A 21,494-nucleotide genomic window follows, 5' to 3' on the forward strand; every position below is an offset into this window, starting at 1 on the left:
TTCTTTTTTTTTTTTAACCGGTTTAATTTGATTTTTCTTGTGCAGCACAATAATTATGTAAATATATATACATATGTTGAATTTAACATATATTTCTACCATGTTTAACATATATTGGACTACTTGCCTTCTGGGGAGGGGATGGGGGAAAGGAGAGAAATTGGAACACCAAGTTTTGCAAGAGCTAATATTGAAGAATTGTCCTTGCATATGTTTTGAAAAATAAAAAGCTTTAATAAAAATATTTTTTAAAAGTTTGATCTGTCACCTGAGACAAATACAACATTCCATGTGAGCTATTTACTTTCTCTTTTCAGAACATTTCTAATAAAGTAAAAAGTAGGGAAGACAAGTCTGTTATTCAGAATTTTCTATAAGTCAGCCACCTTCTTGATCCTAGTTTGGTTTTTTTAGCTAAACTAAATTATTTATCTTTCTAAAAATATTCACATGGTTTCTACCATTTTTTCAATCACCTAGACTCATCATCTCATCTAATCAATTGCCATGATCTGTTGATTCTACCTGTGCTATATCCTTTTCATCTATGCCTTTATAACAGCATTAATTTAGACCCTCATTTTCTTTCACTTAATCTCCTAAATGGTCATCTTGTCTCCAGTCTCTCCTTTCTAATTCCTTATCTTCATCACTGTCCAAATAATTTTTCTGAAGCATCATTTTGATCATGTAAGCTCCTTGATTGATTGATAACCTATCACCTTTACTCAAAAATCTTCATCCACTTCTGAATGCCTCCTGAGTAAAGTATAACCCTCTGATCTTTGCATTCAAGGTCATTTAGAATAGAATATTTAAAATAGAATATAATATATAGAGAATATAATAAAAACCAACCTAGCTTTCCAGCCAGATATTACCTACTCCACTCACATTATGTTCCTAATAAACTAAATAACACTTTCTTTCCTTTTTTTATCAGCCATTTCTAGTATCCAATGTTTAGAAATGGACTCCTTTTCTTGATCCTAATTGCTCCTGAGCTCCCTAGGATCAGGGATCTTATCCTTATCTGTATTCTCTAGGGGTGTATGTGTGTGTGTGTGTGTATGCTGGCATCCTCTATTAAATTAAAGCTCCTCTGAAGTCTTATTTTATGTTTCATTCTCTTTTCCCCTCGTACAGTGGGATCTAATATTGGGCTGGGCATAGAGGAGAACAAATCCCTCCTAACCCTAGGCAGCCTTTTCATAAATGTATGCTATTGATGACAAGGAGGCCAGAGTGAGAAAGTAAGAATGGCTCAGTGAGGCATTTTTCATGTCTGAGACTCAGCCCAGAGTCAAAGTCACATTCAGAGTCCTGAGGCTGGTAGGTTAGGATTATCATCTGTGTATGTAAAGGACTACACTTTTTAAAGGAATTTGAACGAGCTTCACAGGGTTAGAAGGGAACTAGAGGTCATCTAGTCTAACCCCTACCTTATCCTTCTACAGCAGGGGTTTTTAACCTGTATTTGTATGCTGGACTGCTTTAGTAGTCTGGTGAAGCTTCTGGACCTCTTCTTTAATGTTTTAAAAGTTTGTTTCTAAATTTAAATGGTAGATTTCAGTTAGATTTAATGAAAATGAAAATCTGATTTTTCCTCTCATCCAAGTTCATAGACTCCTCAAATTTATCTTCCCCAGGCCAAGTTAAGAATTTCAATCCTATGATTTCAGAAAGGTCTGGAGAGACTTACAGGAACTGATGCTGAGTGAAATGAGCAGGACCAGGAGATCGTTATATACTTCAACAACAATACTATATGAGGATGTATTCTGATGGATGTGGCCATCTTCAGCATTGAGATGAACTAAATCAGTTCCAATGGAGCAGGAATGAATTGGACCAGTTACACCCAGTAAAAGAACTCTGGGAGATGACTAAGAACCATTACATAGAATTCCCAATCCCTCTATTTTTGTCCACCTGCATTTTTGATTTCCTTCACAGGCTAATTGTACACTATTTTGGAGTCCGATTCTTTTTGTACAGCAAAATAATGGTTTGGACATGTATACTTATTTTGTATTTAATTTATACTTTAATATATTTAGCATGTATTGGTCATCCTGCCATCTAGGGGAGGGGGTGGGGGGAAGGAGGGGAAAAATTGGAACAAAAGGTTTAGCAATTGTCAATGCTGTAAAATTACCCATGCATATAACTTGTAAATAAAAAGCTATTAAAATTTTAAAAATTCTTGAAATCAATATTTTGGTAATTACATTTCAGAATAATTGCTTTCCTTTGTAACCCCATGCATTTTACTTTATATATTTAAAAACATCATTCTGAAATCTCCTTAATCAGACTGCCAAAGGAGCTCATCTCACAAACACAAAATTGGGAACCTTTGCTCTAATATCTCCATTTGAATTCAGTCAGTGATTTGGAGCTTACTGCCTACCTGCTAAGGCAATCCATTCAATTGATGGGCAACTCTAATTCTGAGGAAATGGTTGCTTACATTGAGGTGAAACTTGCTCATGATCTTTTTCAGAATATGGTTAATGATTTTCTCTCTCAAATCTTACTTAGTACATTGTACTTTTCTATTTCATTGGCTATTAAACTACCAAGGAGAAATACAGATATGTATCTGTTTTACAATTATAGTGAACAATGTTTCTCACATCTTTAGAGTGCTTGTCATACAGAATATATTGTCCTTAAGGATAATTTATCCTCCTTCTAGAATGTAAGCTCCAAAATGCAGGAGCCATGTCTAAATCTTGTGCTTTTCTCAGATCCTGGCATTGTGCTCTGAAACCTTCATTGAGTCTATGATCTCACACTGATGAGAATGACTTTCTAAAGATATAAATGTTACCTATCTAGTCTTTAATCCCTCTTTATGTGATCATCCACCCTTCGAAGAGGGTTCACCAAGTTTGCCAGGGGAATTCCTTTAGTTCTTTTAACATCTGGGTTTCACTGAAAAATGTATATTGGCAATCTGTGATCCCTGCTCTTGTTATATCAGTACCCTGGTTTTTTTTAGTACATTATGTCTTTGATGTCTTTTATGATCTTTTTGCATGCATATAATTGTTAAAATAGTGAAGTCTATTTACCTATGTCATATATGTATCTCTCCATTACCCTCTGAATGACTCAAATGTTAATTCTTTAGAAATATAGTATCTCATGATTTACAGCCAGATAAAATCATGAGAAAGATATTGATGTAAAAAAAAAAAGATGGATTTTTGTTTCAGAGGAATTTGTGACCTTTGAAAGTGAGACACGGTTTCTCAAATACTAGCTCTCTTTCTTCTGTTCATTTTGGTGCCTACTTCATTTTCATTTAAAAGACCTACCCAAATTTGTGTCCTGACTGATCAGCTTAATGGGCTATCTTTACTCTATATCATAGGGTGAATAATAGGTATTCTCTATGTTATTATTTTTTTGTGTGAATTGTTATGCCAAATATTTGATTGACATTGTCTTTTTCTTCTCCATCCCCTCCCCCCCAAGGCCAGTGCTTTTCAAACTCAGTTAAAAGACTTTACAATGTTGTGGGTTAGATGCTAGCAAAAAAAAAAAAATGCCATTAACAAATTGGAGCATCTGAAGGATTTCACTGTGGACATCATCCAATGCAGAGGTAAACATCTCTGGAGAGCAAGTGTCTTCCAGTTTTGTGTTTCCCTTGATAATGAGAGGAATCTTGGAATAAAGTTATCTTTGTTGTTACATCTATCAAGAAATCTTGTACCATCTTGACATTCACAAGAAAGACAACTTGTTAGAGAAAACCCTTTAAGGCTACATTTTATCCAAAAGAATCAAATGCTGTCTGATAGTCAACAAGCAATAAACATAGGGTGTCTGTGTATTATTTGTATATTGTAGATATAATTCACTAAAAAAGCATAATTGACCAAAGTCTTCCTGTTCTTATATTTTTATCAATGATGTGTTCCATTCATGTGTAAGGTAAGGTGAGGATACTCTTAAAAGTTGCCTAACGGTGAGAAATCATACATAGCACACAGTAGGCACTTCATAAATAAATAAAACAAGATAAATGTTTGCTAATTAACAGTTCTTGTTCTTTTTCCCCATACTCTGACTCACTTACATTTAGACTGATCTGAATTCATTTCTGGGGTTAGAAAGAGGCAGAGGTCCCCAGAGCTCTGGGCTATCTTTGGCTTCCTTCAAACTCTACCTCTCCCTCCCACCTACCAACAAGACCAGCTTCTAGCAAGCTGAGCATGTTTATGTTAAAAGCACCACTGACTGTTGCCTGCCGGTATGTGTTTAAATTAAAATTGAAGTTTGCCAAACCTGGTGGGGGCTAAAGAATAAACATTCTGGACATAGTACAGGGTTTTTTCTGAGCCCCATTGCTCTCAGGTTACCTAAGAGCAAAGCTCTTATAGTTTCAGACCTGGTAGGGGCTCTATGTGAGCTAGAAGGAACCCCAAAAAGTACTTAGTCCAATACCATTATTACACAGTCATAGAAACTGAGACCAAAAGAGGAAAAGGGACTCACCATATGTTATTTAGTGTGTTAATGAGGATGCTAGAATTGTAACCTATGGCTCCAGACACCCAGATCAAAATTCTTTTTTTTTTTAATTAAAGCCTTTTATTTTCAAAACATATGCATGGATAATTTTTCAACATTAATCCTTGCAAAACCTTGTGTTCCAATTTCTTCTCCCCTTTCCCCCATCCCCTCCCCTAGATAACAAGTAATCCAATATATGTTAAACATAGTAGAAATATATGTTAAATCCAATATATGCATACGTATTTATACAATTATCTTGCTGCACAAGAAAAATAAAACCAAAGAAGAAAACAATGAAAAAGAAAATAAAATGCAAGCAAATAACAACAACAAAAAGAGTGAAAATGCTAATGTGGTGATCCACACTCAGTTCCCACAGTCCTCTCTCTGGCAGTTGATGGCTCTCTTCATCACAAGCAAATCAAAATTCTTTATCCCCTAGGGACCATTTTCAAAAATTTGGTAGAGTGGGATTCCTTTTTTTCCCCTTGTTCATTTGTTCTGTTTTGTTTCAGAAAATGTGAGGCACCTGTATAAGATGAATAATTCACAAGCCTTTAGGAGATGGTGATTTAGTTCAGGTCAGATTTCTCTTTACCTGTACTAAGGAGAACACTTCCTATTCTTTGTTGTTATGCTGGAATTTTCACCTTTTGGCCCCAACCTCTCACCCTAGAATTAGCTAATGCTCCTCTTCTCCCTTCCCTTCCTCGGTTTATCTTAATCTTCCCTCATCCTTAAAGGTCTCGTTCAAGCCCCTCCTCCTCCAAAGGGTTACTCGGGTTACTCTGGCCCACTCAAATCTTCCTCTTTCTGATCTCCTTACAATATCCCTCCTCCCTTTGATTTTCATCAGGCTACTTCTGTTTCCAGTCAATTTTGTGAGATCAAAGGCAATGTCTTGTTATAAATAGCATTATGATACAGTGGACAAAAGTACTGAAACTGAGTCACAGGACATAGTTTGAATCCTGGCTCTCTTCTTTGTGCCTGCATAACCTTGGGCTAGTGATTTCAATTCTTGAACCCTACATTTCCTCTTTCTTTAAATGAGGGAGGTAGACTTGACTTCCTTGTTTCCTCCCTTCTAGTTCAATTAATTGTTTTTATTTGTCCTTTGTTCTCGAAGAGAACCATGACCAAAGCTCAGTTAATAAGCCTATATTCTCTGTCTCCTTCCCAGCTGTTATGGCATGAGGATGGACACATGGTAGGCACTCAGGAAATACTTGTTCTTTAATTGAATATGAATTATCACTTGAAATAAATGAGCGGCTGTCCAGGGCTTAGAATGTTTTTCTTATATAAAAACTTTGTTTATAGAGATTTTTTCGGTATCTTGGAATAAATAGCTTGTGGCAAGTCAAGGCAAAAAAAAAAGATTTCAATAGTCTGCTACTGCAAATTGGTAGCTCATTCTCCAAAATTCTATATGTCCTGAAAAAATTGTTTTCCATGTCTTTCTTGAATGAGTTCTGCTGAGAACCAACAGTTGTTTGTTTTTTGTTTTTTTTAAAAGTATTTCCTTCCCAAATCTGTTTTCAGGGTAAAATCCAGGGTTCCCTCTTGAATTTCCTGCAAAGGTGAATATAGGTAATTGCAAAATGAATTTAAGTCAAGAGTAGTACATACCAACCTGAAATACCAATAGGAATCCAAAACTGAAGATTGGCCTCAGGAATCACCAGCATTGTTTTCTCTCTGGTATCTTGGCCAGACCATAGATGTACTAATGTGTTTAGGTTGGGATACATATTTTTTAAAGGATACTGTTGAATCAGAACATACTCAGAGACATCAAGGATAGGGTAATGAACTGGGAGTCAATTAGACTAGTTCAAATCCCTTTCGGACACTTTCCTAGACGAGTGAGTAAGCCATTTAACTTTTTTTGTGTATTCATTTTCTTATCTGTGAATGTAAAGGAATGTAAAATAAAATATGACCTCTTAGGTCCTTTCTAGTTCTAATTTATTTTTTAAAGAGTCATTTACTGAAATAACATAGTAAGTCCCCAAGCAACAAAAATATCTTCCCCATAAACCTGGGAGTACATTCTCCCCAAAACATACCAGTTATATAACTGCTCTAAATCTATGATACTAAGCATCACCATACAGGGTAACTGAATGGTGAAGAGTAGAAACAAAGCTATACTAATTAGGATGGATTGAAGGGATTTCGGGGTATTTATTCTGGAAAAGAGAAGATTTGGGGAGATGGGAAGAACATGATTACTCTCTTTATATATGTTAAAAGTTATCTATTGGGAAAGAGGTTTGACTCTTTTTGCTTGGCCCAAAGAACACTATGAACAATGATGGGATGATATAAAGAAAAACAGAGCAAAATTATACTTTCTAAAAGGAGAAAGTACTGCCTCAGGAAGTTGTAAGTCTGTTGATCTTCAAGCAAAAGCTAGATCACTTATTTACTTTTAGGGAACATTGTAGAGAGGATTCCTCTTCAGAAATAAGTTGCATGAATTAAAACAACTCTAATCCATCATTGTGGCACAGATAACAAAAAAAAAATGGAAAATGATAATTGATAGAGAAGCTGCAGGAAGACAGACACTAATGAATATACTGTTGGAAGAGCTGTAAGTTGGTCCAACTATTCTGGAAAGCAATTTGGAGCCAGGCGCTCAAAAATTTCTAACTTCTTCATATTCTTTGATCAATTGATACTGCTGTTGGAAGGAAAGAGAAAAAAAGGATGTTTTTTTTCACTCTGAATGCCTATTTTACTTTATTTTTAGCTTTTTATTTTCAAAATACATGCAACATGCAACATTCACCCTTGAAAAACCCTGTGATCCAAATTTTTTTCTCCCTCCCTTCTCCCCACCACCTCCCTTAGATAGCAAGTAATTCAATATATGTTAAACATACGCAATTCTTCTATATATATATTTCCACCATTATCGTGTTGTACAAGAAAAATCAGATCAAAGAGAGAAAAAAAGAAAAAGAAAACAAAAAGCAAGCAAACAACAAAGGTGAAATGTTGTTTCATCTTTGTTGTGATCTATACTCAGTCCCAACAATCCACTCTCTGGGTGCAGATGGCTCTCTTCATCACAAGTCCATTGGAACTGACCTGAATTACCTCACTGTTGAAAAGAGCCACATGCCTTGGAATTGATAATTTTATAATCTTCTTTTTACTGTGGACAATGTTTTTTTGTTTCCCCTTACTTCACTTAACATCAGTTCATGTAGGTATCCCCAGGCCTTTCTGAAAACATCCTGCTGATCATTTCTTATAGAACAATAATATTCTATAAGCTTCATATATCATCTTCAGCCATTCTCCAATCAATGGGCATCCACTCAGTTTCCAGTTTCTTGCCACTACAAAAAGGGCTGCCACAAACATTTTTGCACACGTGGGTCCCTTTCCCTACTTTAAGATCTCTTTGGGATAAATCAGTACAAACACTGACGTATCATAGGGTATGCACAGTTTGATAACTTTTTGAGCATAGTTCTGAATTGCTCTCTAGAATGGTTGGATCCCTTCACAGTTCCACCAACAATCTATTAGTGTCCCACTTTTCCCACATCCCACATCCTCTCCAACATTTATCATTATCTTTTCCTATCATCTTAGCCAATCTAAGAGGTGTGTAGAAAGATGATTTGTTTTGTACAAAAACATTTAAAGTACTTTGTTATATTAAAACAAGGAAACAAGGGGAGTACTTATCATTTGAGGAATGGATGAGCAATTTGTGGTCTATGAAAGGGATTCAGGGAAATTTAGAAAGATTTGTATATATGATTGGGTATAGAGTGAATTAAGTAGAGTAATCAAAATAATTTATTTAATAACTATAACATTGTAAAGGAAAGCAACTTTGGGTTTTTTTAATAACTTTTTATTGATAGAATTCATGCCAAGGTAATTTTTTTACAGCATTATCCCTTGCATTCACTTCTGTTCCAATTTTTCCCCTCCCTCCCTCCCTTTCCCCCCTCCCCCAGATGGCAAGCAATCCTTTACATGTTGAATAGGTTACAGTATATCCTGGATACAATATATGTGTGCAGAACCGAACAGTTTTCTTGTTGCACAGGGAGAATTGGATTCAGAAGGTATAAATAACCCGGGAAGAAAAACAAAAATGCAAGCAGTTTATATTCATCTCCCAGTGTTCTTTCTTTGGGTGTAGCTGCTTCTGCCCATCTTTGATCAATTGAAACTGAATTAGCTCTTTTTATCGAAGAGATCCACTTCCATCAGAATACATCCTCAAACAGTATCGTTGTTGAGGTATATAATGATCTCCTGGTTCTGCTCATTTCACTTAGCATCAGTTCATGTAAGTCTCGCCAGTCCTCTCTGTATTCATCCTGCTGGTCATTCCTTACAGAGCAATAATATTCCATAACGTTCATATACCACAATTTACTCAACCATTCTCCAATAGGAAAGCAACTTTGAAAGAATTAATTAAGTACTTTGATATAGCAAAGAACCTCTGTTACTCTGGAAGACTGATGGTGAATCATACTTTCCCATTCTTGACAGGAAAGTCTAAAGGTTCAGAATAAGACCTTTATAGATCTATTCTGCTTGACTCTACTTATTTGTTGCAAAGCAGAATTTTTTGGAGAAAAGAGGGGAAGAGAAATCAGGAAGGTAATGATACCAAAATAAAGAGGAAAAAGATCGCTAATGAAACATTTATTAAATAAACAAAAGAGATTGTAAGAAAAATTCAGAAAGAGACACAGGCAAACAAGAATATATTGAAATGATAGACTTAAAAAAATAACAATCATGATTTCAGTAATTGAGATTCATGGTTTCACATGCAATTCCCTTTTTCTATTCTTTGTATAATAGAAATAATCAAGTAAATAAATGTCAAATTAATAAAAAAAATAATTAAAATGATTTTTAAAACATTTTCAAAAAACATATTGAATTATGGATTATGAATTGAACTTTTGAAATATTTTCTAACTTTGAGATTTAAATTCTAGTCTGAGACAGACTCCTTCCAGCAGGACAAACAAATTCTGGGATCCATCATATGATCTTGTGGGACAGAGTGGGTGGAAAGATGGCCACTTAACTGTGAAGCTGCTGTACTTAGCATCTCTCTGCTAAAGTAACCTTTCATGTTAGATTTTGGTTTCTTCTGGTGAAATAATTCTCCAACAAACAGACTCAAGTATCTAGGAACCATCTGCAAAGTGCTAGAGACTACAATTTGTTATCAACTCTAGGGAAATGTTTGTAAATAAGACAGAGAAATTATTCAGAAGCTCAATTTGTAAATGAAAAAGTTTCCTAGCTACTTCTGAGAAGGTAGAGGGTAGTGTGGTCTCCAGTTTCCTAAGAGAATTTACCCACTTAAACTTGCTAGTTCATTACAAAGGGAAAAGAATAGTTCAAAAATTTTGTATAAATCAATGAAATATCTTCTCTGGCACCTAAAATAATGCAAGGTTGTTTAATGGAAACAAAGCAAATACAGGCCTACATACCATGAGGTAGAAGGGGAGTTTTGACACTTCAATTTATTTCTGAGTGACCCTAATTGCATAAATAAAAAAAGAAAAGCATGTTTTTACACATCTCAGGCACTTTCTGGAACTTTGTTGGGTCTTTGACATGGGGCCTATTTAGATAGTTACAATCTCATTATCCATTTCTCTGAATTGCTCAACTTCACGCTGGGCTGACAGAGCCATAAGTTTGAAGAATGTAGAAGGCAGGAGTTGGGGGTATGGATGGGGGAAATAGGAAGTGGTGGTAATACTACATTCTTTCACTACACTTCCTCTCACTTCTCAAATCCTTATGATTTGCCTTCTGACCTCATTGCTCAAAAAAAGTATTGAAATGTATTGAACTTTTGAAATATTTTCTAACTCTGAGATTTAGATTCCAGTCTGAGACAGACTGCTTCCAGCCAGGACAAGCAAATTCTCTCTCTAAAGTTACCAGTGATTTCTTAATTAGCCAAATCTCATAACTTTTTCTCATCATTCCCCCCCCCCCCCATCCTTCTTGAAGACTGGGTAGCAGTGATGTTGCTGATCACTTTCTAGTCATATCTTCTTTTGACTCATCTAATTTTCCACCTGCTTGTCTGGTCACTGGTTTATCAAGGATGAGCACACCTCTCAATCTGATCTTCTGGATCATTATCATGGCCTATACTCTAACTGGGTATGTTCCAAGAATCTGTCCTGTGATCTCTTTTCTTCTCTCTCTACATCCTACATTCTACTCTTTCTACCTTGATCTCAATAGTTTCCATGAGTTCACTTATCATCTTTTTGTTGATGACTTCCAGATCTACATTTACAAACCTCCCTCCCTGACCTCTGGCTCATAATCAACAACTGACTGTTGGATATCTCCACTGAAATGTCCCATAAGCAGCTCAACTCAACAAGTCCAAAATAGGGAGAATTCATTATCTTTTTCCTCAAACTCATACATCTTCCTAACTTTTCCTCTTTCCTTCTCAGTAACTCAAGCTTGAAATCAAAATCTTAAGAGTCATCCTTGACTCTTTCTCATCATCTATTTCTAATTAGTTGCTATTGATCCTCCTTCATCTATCTCTAGTTTCTTCTCTCCACTCTGGTCCAGGGACTCATCCCTCTGGAGTGGGCCAATGCAGTGTTATCCCAATTGGTCTCCACACTTCTAGACTCTTCTCTCCAAAATATCCTCCACCAAATTAACCACATCCTAAAATCTAAAGATCTGATTCTGTCACTTGTCTAGTCTAAGAGCTGCAGTGACCCCTTATTGCTTCTAGGATAAAATACCATCTACTTTGTATTCAAAGCTTTTCACAGCCTGGCTCCAAAGGACCTTTCTAGATTTCTTGCACATTATTCCACTTCATGCACACTACCTTCCTCTTAAACTGCCTATTTGCTTCTGTTAGTACATAACATTCCATCTTCTGAATGTGCACAAGCTTTCCCCAGCGAGGTCTCCTTTTGCCTCTTCAAAAACCAGTTCAAGTTCTTCCTACTTATAGCTCTTTGGGACCTCTTGCCCTAACTTTTCTCCTAGCTCCTTTTTATTTACAGAGTATGTATTTCATACTCACTTATATGTGCAGATATTTACTCCATCAAATTTGTAAGCTTCCTGAAGCTGAAAACAGGTTTTTGTCTTAGTATCTCTATCTATATAGTTTCTGGTTGCTTAATAAATACTGACTGATTGGGAGTTTTAGGTTTTAGGTTCAAAACCTTATTTTACTTACTACTCACCCTAAGACCTGGTTTCCTTTACCTGTACAATGGAATTGATAAACTCTGTGACACCTGATCACCTATCTCCTCTAAGAGAGTCAAGTGCAAGCTGACATCATGGCCAAAGGCATTCAAGTCCCCGAGCAACCTTCCAATGGACCACTCAGGTCCCTTAGAAGGCTTCAGAGTTATAGAGAAAGGTTGAAGCCATGGGAACCAGGATAGATGCACAAACTTTTCTGCACTGGTAAAGGGGTATTTAGGTCACCCACCAAGTCTTGCTCTTACCCAACACCCATTCGAGGAAAGCTCTCGAGGAGGGGCTCGAGAGTACTCCTCCAAAGCCAAGTCCCCAGGCCCAGCTCGCTGCCTTTTAAGGCAGTCAGATCAGACAGTCTTTAGGACAAATCTCAGGCTCTTCGCCCTGAACTTTCTTTCAACTTTCCCTATCTTTTCCACCTCGGCAAACCGAAGTCGCCAGAGAACAGCCCGTAATGGGAGGCGAATGACAAGGTTTGGGGGACAGGAGGGGAGGTTGGCTGGGGTAGAACACACCCTAAGCTCCACTCTCCCGGCCCCCGGGCCCCCGGTACCAGCGGCTCCTCCATTGACATGCAAATGCATAAAAGACTAGAACAGAAACTTAGTAGCAGGAGCCAAGAATCCCTCCGCAAGCTCGCAACAAACTTTCAGTAGCTTCTGAAACTTTCAAACGAGAAGTAGTCCCTTGACACCGGACGCCCTCCAAGCCCCAGAAAAGTGCTCAAGGACCTTCGGGGAGAGCTTTGGACACCCCAGGAAGCATCTTCACCTCACAATCTCTCCGGGGAGCTCTGGGACTGAACGAAGCGAGTCTGTAGACAGAGAGGGAGTGGAAGGGGAGCGGAAGGATTCGGGGAAGAGGAACGTTCACAGCTGGAGGGAGGGGGAGGAGCAGGAGGAGTGGGAGAGGCGCAGAGCTCGCCGCTTCACTTAGTGTCTTGGCAGCTGTAGGTTGCATAGGGTTGAGCCGGGCGCGGCGGGGAAAGGTCTGTGAGAGAGCGACAGAACGACTGAACTCGGGCAGTGCACGCGCGCCCGCCAACTTGCGGAGAAGAAGGCAAGGGCGAGATTGGCTCCCTGTCCGAGAGATACTGCCTAGGATTTCCCTGCCCGCCCGGAGACCTTATGTCACTGTGAGCTTTTCTGGGATTTCCCGAGCGAAGCGCCGCTGGGGAGAGCTGGCCGCTGCGGGAGGCATGCGGCCGCTCCTGGTGCCCGTCGTCTGTCTGTCGCTGCTGCCGGTCCTCGCACGAGGTAGGACTTGGAGGTGCTCCAATGGAGATGGGGACCCGGTGGCTCCGGGGGTGGAACAATCAGGCGGGACGGGCAAGCCCCCAAACTTCGTGTGCCGTTGAGAAAACTTTTTCCCAGTTGGAAGGAGGGAAGCGGCTGTTCCAGCCAGATTGGGGAGAGGGCGTAGAGGCATGTGTATAGTTCAGGGGAGGGGGAAGCCACCTGGCTTGATCACTACGGGGATCGTGGTGTTGGTGGTGGCTGTGGCGGAACGATGGGGGAATGTCAGTACCTTCCTAGCCGGGATGGGACCCACTGGAGTCACCATTTCTCAGTTTTGCGCCCTTGTCTACGTCCTGTCATCCATCCCCATTTCCCCCTTTTTTGAGGGGGGATTCCCCCTTCCACTACAGGGAGGGCTGCTCTTACCCTAGTTTGGAGCTCTGTTTAGGGCATAGATTGTGGTGGCATCGGGAGGGAAAGATCCAGAGTCTGGATTGTGTGTTCTAATTAATAGGAGGTGTAGGTCCTGGGGAGAGCTCCGGCCGCCTTGAGACTAGGCTGAGTTTTATAGCGACCCTCTCCCTTCGCCTGCTTTCTCTGCCGCCCCCTGCCAAACCTGCGTCTCTGGTCCCGCGGCCAAAACTGCGTCTCCCCATCCGCGGCCAAACTTACACACACACCACCCCCTGGTCAAACCTCCACCCCGCTCCCCGCTCGTTCTGCATCCCCTCCCCGCCCCCTCTTTGGGTTTCTTCTCTGCCGGGTGAGTTCTTTTTCTATTCGAACTTGAGTCAGGTTTCCTGTTCCCTCCGGCCTTTTCTTCTCCGTCTGCCCACTACACTTTCGGGTCTAGGGCTGGGGGCGGATGTCAGCGGCGCGGGGTTTTCGGGCTCAGAGTATTTTGCGAGGAAACCGACGGAAACCAGTTCCCCGGGGCCGTGGGATCTATATTGGCCCCACTTCCCTGGGGTTTCAGGGGCTCTGCACCCTGGCCGTTCTTTTGATCCTGGCCACCTTGATAGGACAGTCGTTCCACAAGCGACAAGAAAGCCTGGGGATTGGGGAACTTTTGGTCGAAAAGCCTAAAACTTTTAAGCATTTGTGACCCTCCCTGGGGGAAAAAAGTGTTTCAGAGAACATATTCTAGCTCCTGTGGTCTTACCCTCTATTTTGGAGTTTCCTTTTCTCCTGGCCTTAAGGAATGACAACTCTCAGGGGATTGTGTGAACGATCACTTGTAGGGGGCCCCCCACACAGCTCCCTCCTCCCTCTAGCCCCCGGAGCAGTGATGAGTCAGGCAGCTCTCTGCCGGGTGTCCTCCTCGTACTGCCTCCCTCCTCTTTTCTTCCCACGCCTCATGGGCGCCCCTCCCTGAGCGGTGCAAAGAAGAACAACACTAACCCTACTCGCTCCTCTAAACAAAGTATTTTTAAAGCCCTCAGACTCTGGACACAGCTTCCCACATACACCCCAGCCCAAACTCTAGCTTGAGATGACTCTCCAAGAAAGGAGGCCTCAAAGCGGGGACGAGCCCACTACTTTCTCGTGCTTGATTTATGTAGCCCGCACCCCTAATTCGAACTTTGAGGGAAGCACTTCGCTCTTTGCCCAAGAATGGATCGGACTTGGGAGGGTGGCATTTTGTGAATTGCTCCAACATTTGGGGGGTTGGGGGTTGAAGGCGAGTCCGTTGTACCTCTCAGATCTTCCCGGGAGCAGGTATTGAGTGTCCCGAGAGGTAAGAGTATTCAATCCCAGCCCTACAGTTAATAATGCAACAAGAGGTGTCTTTAAACGAGCTACAATGGGCGGCTCTGATTCCCGCTTTGTTGGAGTTCAGGGGAAGCTGGGCCCCGCAGCTGTCGCATTTTCCCACGAGCCAGGAGGGGAGTGTGTGCGGCTTGCTTTGGGGCTATTCAGACTCCCCCTCCAGGACTGGCTAGATAAGTCACTTTACCATGGATGTTTGAACAGGCAGACAATTCACTGCATTTCTGAGCGCTCACTGTAGTCTCAGCTTCCCCCTCCCTCCTCCCTTTCCCCTCCCCCTCCCCTCCCCTTTCCTCTGCTTCCCTTCCCTCCTCCTCGATGGAAAGATGTGGGTCTCCCCTGAAGTATAGGCTTCTGGGCGGGTGGGCGAGAAGGGAGATTCAGAGAGTTTGGGAAAGCCATGCTGGTGGAATATTTGAGTAGTTGAGTTGGTCAGATTAGTTTCTGGATAACTTTCCCATCCTTTGCCAAGCTATTGTGTAATTTAGAGCTAGTAGTCTGGAGTAGATCTTGGGTAGTTGGCATTATAGAAAGAGCCCAAACTTCAGCCTGCTATTCTTTTCCCCTGTCTCCTATTGACTTCATTAAGAATATCAAAAGAAGTCATTAGAAAGGTATCTACTCCCTAAGAAATCTGGTACCAGTGTCTATGCTTTTCTATGAATATACACACACATATTTTTATATATGTGTATTTGGGTGTGCATGCACATATTTAGCAAATGTACATTTTTCTTTTGCAATTCAACAACTCTGCAATAATAAACATTTATTAAAATGCATATGCTGGTATAAATAGATTATAGTACTATGCTAGATGAGGTGGGATAGGGAGGATATAAAGCTGAAAAGTCAAATAAATAAAAATAAATAAAAGGGTTGGACAAGATGATCTCTAAGGTTTTTGTCCAGCTCTAAATCTGTGATTCCATGGCTTATCCTGGGTGCAACAAGAGGGGATGAAGAAGCAAGTTTTCTGGAAGGTTTAAGGGTTGGACTCCTGAGGTCTTCAGGGTTAGAAACAGGTAGGTATGTTAATTAATAGCTTTAGATCTATAAATTTGATCCTTGATGGGCTTCTTGTATATATCGCCTAGGTTTTCGGTGTTCACAACCTTCAGAAACCTGTCTGAATGGAGGCAAGTGTGAAATCTATGACAATGGAACAGAAACCTGCATGTAAGTATGCTTGCATTTGGAGTGGTCTGAGAACCATTCCTTTCTGCTTTTGTGGGGTCTTCAGTATAGCAGTCTTTGATAGTGTTTACAGTAAGTCATTGTTTCCCTCTGAGCTATAGTACAAAGATGAGAGCTAGTGAGGTAACTTTTATTTGAAAAAGCCAGACAATCACTTAATAAGTACTGGCTGCAACATTTGCAGTGGCTGGTTTAGTCTAAAAGTTTTTCCTCCTATCAAAATAGAAAACAACTTATGTTTTTTTGTAAAGGGCCAGAGCCTGGATTTCCTTATCCTTTCTTCTCTTCTCAAGTAGGGTTGATCTTCCAGTGGATATAGTCCAATTTTGCAATATGTCTATACTGAGACAAAGTGGAATTTGGTATTTAACTTCCAGCCCATCTCAGTGGATAGAACAATGCTCCTGTAGTCCATAAAACCTAAGTTCAGATCCAGCCTCAAATACTAGCCATGTGACTGACTTGCTCAGGTTCAATGAATTGAATTTCTCTCTGTCTCAGTTTCCTCAACTGTAAAATGGGAATAATGATATTACCTGCCTCCTAGGGTTGTCGTGAGGATAAAAGAAGATGAGATTTGTTAAATTCTTAGTACAGTGCCAAGAACATCGAAGGTGCTTAATAAATGGGTGTTCTAATCCCTTTTTTGTGGATGAGTTTTCTCTAGGATAAATTTAATTAACAATTTTATAATTTCAGTACCTAAGATTTAGCATTTCTGGATTTTCTAGTACAAGGATTGAATTCTTAAAAAGAGCTCTATAATACCTTATTGGTCAAATACGTCGTTGGAACTTTTTAAAGAAAAACTTCTGGGGGAATGGGGGAGGGGGAAAGGGAATAGGGAGGTGGCTCAGTGATATAGGGGAGTCCAAGTTGACTTGCATAGTATTTCACTTCCTGCAAATTGTCTGTAGACTATATTTATTCTTTTATTCTGTAAAAATCTAACTTCCCAGGTAGAATTGTGAGCTCCTTGAAGGCAAAGATTGATTTTTGCCTCTTTTTTTGTATCCCAAGTGTTTAGCATGGGGCCTAGTACATAGAAGGCATTTAATAAATGTTTCTTGATTAGCTGACTATATTTTTGAGATCAGGATTCTGGTTCCCAAATTATCTGTATGATCATGAATAAATCATTTCTTCCAGAGCCTTAGTTTCCTGCTCTGTAAAATGGAACTTTTAATTCTTATTTTCCTTTACTGGGGCTTTTATGAAGCTCCAGGGAGATAAACAGTGAACACGATAAGTACTTTTTAACCAAATTAAATAGGAAAAAAAGAGTGAGGGATTATTATCAAAAATTTTAATTTGATCAAGTTTTTGCCTCTAAGCCAGATGCTCTTCAACTTGAGTTCATCCTTGATGTGAATAATGAGAGAAGCATTTGGTAGTCGTGGGGAAGAGGAAGAAAAAAAAAAAAAAAGAGCGAAGGCATCCCTACCACTGAGGCTTCAGATTAAGAAGTAGCCCCTTGCTCTGCATCTCAGAGGCCCTCTCATTCCAACTGTTGACTGGCTGATTTCCTTGACAACACTGGGCATCATGCTTGTGCATCTGTTTCAGTCCAGCTACCCTGCCTAGTTTGGTAGCTCTTGTCCCTGCCCCTCCCCACCTCACTCCACCCCTTTCACCCCTTTCCTCCCCCAAAACTTCAGCAAATTAATCAGGCCCATGAGCAGTTTAATGGACAAAGAGGAGACCTCTTTGTGAGCCACTAATGAATGAACGCTGGATTTTTTTTTCCTCCTTTTTGGCTTTTTTTTTCCCCCTGCAGAAGCCTCACCGACGCTTGATGCCCTAAATCTTGTTTTCTTTCATTCAAGGACCGACAGCTGGGATTCAGTCGAAATTCGGCAGCTATTGTTGAGGGAGGCAGATTAATGCTGTGTGACTAATCATGTGTGGCTTCCCAGAATGCATAACTCTCCCCGTACCCTTCTACCCCACAATCTCTTCTCCCACCCCTATTTTCCTTCTTGGCTATTTTGTTTTACCCCACCCCCAGCCGATTTACATATGTACAGAGTTTTCAGTATAATATAATTGGAGATGGAGAAAAACTTTGGAGAAGCAGCATGGTACTACAGAAGGCACATTGCACCCAGAATTGGGAGACTTGGCCTCTGATCCTGGCTCCCTCTCTCTCTCTTTAACCTTGAATAAATCCATCTTCTCTAGACTTCAGTTTCTTAATCCCTAAAATGACTGGGTTGGGCAGGATGTTCATTAAGGTCTTTTTTAGCTCCAACAATCTTACCCTTGTAATGTTCAGGTCACCAAGTTGATAAAGGATCTTTCCCAGCTGCTACCTGGGGGTCACCTGGAAAGAGCCAGCAGTGGAGATGGAGATTTTGGTTGTCAGACATGGAGGTTTTCTCCTCTGGCTTGCTGCCCTCTGTTGGAAACGGAAACTCTGTTGGGATAAAGCAAGTGATTTCCCTTTACCATGCCTGTGGTCACCACAAGACACAACAGTGTTGCTAGTGTCAACATCATGCTTGTGGCTAGAGCTCTGGATTTTCATAGTAGTCATGGGCCTTTTCACAGAGACCCCTTTTCTCATTTCTAGAAGATAATTTGACTATTGTAGCCCCTAATCCTCTGCCTTAAGCCCTCTAACATGGAACAGAAGACCTGACCTTGAAAGAGCTATTCCTCCATCCCCCACTCTTTCCCTCCTCCCTTCCCAAATATCTCTTTACTGGGAACTCTACTTCCACGCTTCCTAAATGAAGCTCAGTCCAGGGCAGAGATAGCAGAAGCTGAGTTGGCCCCTTCCATTTTTGGCCCAGGGCCACACCTCAATTTGGCCTGGCACTTAACACGGTTGGGCCATAAAGGCCCTATTGTACTTCCCCTACAAATCCAATTAGAAAATGGAGTGAAATAAATACCTCAGGATGACTCTAGTAGAGCAATGTTCTGGCATTTGGGGGTTCTCGGTTACAGCAGGAAAGCAGGGAGCCATGGCCATATTGAGGCAAGCTGGGTCCAGAATGACCCTTTTTTGATAAGTCTGGATCAGGGATTCAGAATGTAATTGTTTATGGTACTAAGGCAAAGTAACCTTTGTCACTGAATGAGAACCACTGGGAGATGGTTTTTGCTGCTATACATTGTTTCACCAGCAGGGTTTGAAAGCCTAGTCCTTCTTAACTTCTGTATTGCCAAATTCCCTTGGACAGGCAAAATCCTTCTCATTTGATGGGAGCTATTTGTGATGCAAGCTGCCCCCCTGTGGCCCTCCCTAGGAGGGTGCCCCAGGACCCTTCCATAGAGAAAGAGCAGATTTCTCTACAGGGAGAAACCGGCTTTACATATATACATTTGGAAAGGCAAAGAAGGAGAGATGTTTTCCAATACGGCAATGAGAAGGATTTGGTAGAGGGACCACTGAGTTTTGTACATTTCTGTAAGATAGGCATGGCAAGGGATAATAAATCTATATTTACAGATAAGGGAACTAAGGCTTAGGGTATGATTTGCCCAGCCACTCAATGCTAAGTATTAAACTGAGAGTAGAGCCCAGGTCTTGTGATTCCTGGTTGAATACTCTTTATACTAAGCTGAGGTACCAATCTTGTTTTGGATAGAAAGAGGTGACAGAGGAAAAGAGGTTAAATCTAATCATTGGTTTCAAGCTGGGAGAGAAAAAAAAATGAGTCTGTTACAGGACTTCCTCTGTTTATGCAGCAATTCTGTCTTATAGTTAGAGGATGTAAGGGTTACAAAAACACGTTTAAAAATACTGAGTGTCAAGTAGAAGGGTTTGCCTATAAACTGTTGGGTTCTAGATAGTTAGAAAGATGAGTGGATAGCAACATAGAAGATCCTACAAAGTTTGGATCTTATCTTTCTATTTAATTCTATCCCTAATGTTTTAAAAAGAACATTTTCTTATAGTATATATTGTCTTTTTGAGTTTTTCCCTAAAAAAAAAATTTAAGGGGGGGTGAAAGGGAACAGTACTGTAGGCTGGACAGGAAGAGGGTGGAGTTGAATGAACAATGGATTAAAGGAACCTCTGAAATAACTAAACTGAGATCTTTCTGGGTAAAGGGGCTCCGAGGCTATAATCTTGATTTTAGCAAAGACTGTGAGGGGATATAAATGGTCAGTTTTGCAGGGAGAGCAGGAGATAAAGGTGATTCACAGTAGCATGAGGATCTAAGAAACTGCACCATGTAAAGTGTGCCAGGCCACAAGGACCAATCCATTGCCTGGTAAGGAGTCTCTGAGGTGATGCAATTTGAAGGTTATTTGCTCAGGTCTCACGAAGATACAGAACCATTGAGTCTTAGCATTCCACTCCCATCTGAAGTTGGGAAGAATAATTCCCCCCCCATCTCCCCAGTACTTTAGGAGAGGAGGGACCTTTCCTGTTTCTCATGTCTGTTCTATAAATAGTGAAAGGATGTGGCTTTTCTGAGTTGATTGAGAGTCTAGATTGCTCTCCTCAATAATGTAACAATAATAACTTTGCACTTTGACAGAAGCTTTCATCTGGAGATCATAAAAGTACTATACAGACATTCTGCTCCCCCATAAGGTGGGAGTAGGCAGTTTGATTATTTCCATTTTATAGATGGGAAAACTGAGGCTAGGAGAGATGAAATGAATTGCCTGAGGTGTTACACTGAATCTTTGTGAGAGAAACTAGAATTGTAAACTTCCCAATCCTCCATTTGTCTGCTAGATCAGGTCTTTGGGACTAATTAAATTTCTTCAATTATGACATTTATGCTTCGAGTAATCGTCCACTGCAGTTGGGGGCAAAAGAGGAGGGATCTTTTTTCTGGACAAACAGCCTACCTCATCTCATAGCCAAAAAAAAAAAAAAAAAAAAAAAAAAAAAGTTGAGGGCAGGAGTAAAAATCATTATTCTAAGGCTTTCCACCCATACATTTCTTTCCACCAGCAGAAAGTTCATTTCATTTTTGCATGTTTTCTGGAGCTCCTAGACCAGGGAACAGCCACTCCAGAAGACACTATGGAATTATTCTAAGCTGGAAGGGGAAGGGAGATGGTCTTTTGCAAAATATGGAATTACAGGATGATTTTTCTCCATTAAAAACTAAACAAGGAGAATACACTTTTATTCTCTATTTATTTGCAAACCCACAGGTACAGAGACAGAGCAGTCACATGGCCAAGAATAGGTTGGTCAGTTGCTAGCCAATAAAAGTGACTCACCTTTCTGTTAAGAGAGATGTTCTTGGAGCCACCTGTTCCTGTAGACTGAGAACATCCTTTAGAGGAATGTGAATTGTAGGAAGCACAAACAGATTTAACTAGCGACTGGCCTCGGGGAATAATTAATGTGGTCTTCCATACTTTTGATCATTTATGGCCTGTTCTTATAACTGAGCTGTCTCTGTCAGGTGTGGCTGGTTTTTTTTCTCAGAAAAGGCTTTAAGGACTGTACAGAAGAGATCTGATATTTCCTGGCCTGGGAGCAAGATCAAGTCTCTCCTT

The 21,494-nt window shown here is 40.3% G+C and overlaps 1 protein-coding gene across 1 annotated transcript in view; it reads left to right on the forward strand.

Moving 5' to 3' along the window:
* Nucleotides 1-12,758: 12,758 nt before the first annotated feature.
* NOTCH1 (notch receptor 1) overlaps nt 12,759-21,494 on the forward strand; it is a 71,643-nt gene continuing 62,907 nt past the window's right edge. Inside the window, exons 1-2 of the mRNA XM_051980318.1 lie at nt 12,759-13,067; nt 15,917-15,998. Of these exons, the coding sequence (XP_051836278.1) occupies nt 13,010-13,067; nt 15,917-15,998 (140 nt within the window). The 5' untranslated portion in view covers nt 12,759-13,009. The remainder of the gene's footprint in view (nt 13,068-15,916; nt 15,999-21,494) is intronic.

Source organism: Antechinus flavipes, chromosome 2 (assembly GCF_016432865.1).
Source record: "Antechinus flavipes isolate AdamAnt ecotype Samford, QLD, Australia chromosome 2, AdamAnt_v2, whole genome shotgun sequence".
Taxonomy (NCBI): domain Eukaryota; kingdom Metazoa; phylum Chordata; class Mammalia; order Dasyuromorphia; family Dasyuridae; genus Antechinus; species Antechinus flavipes.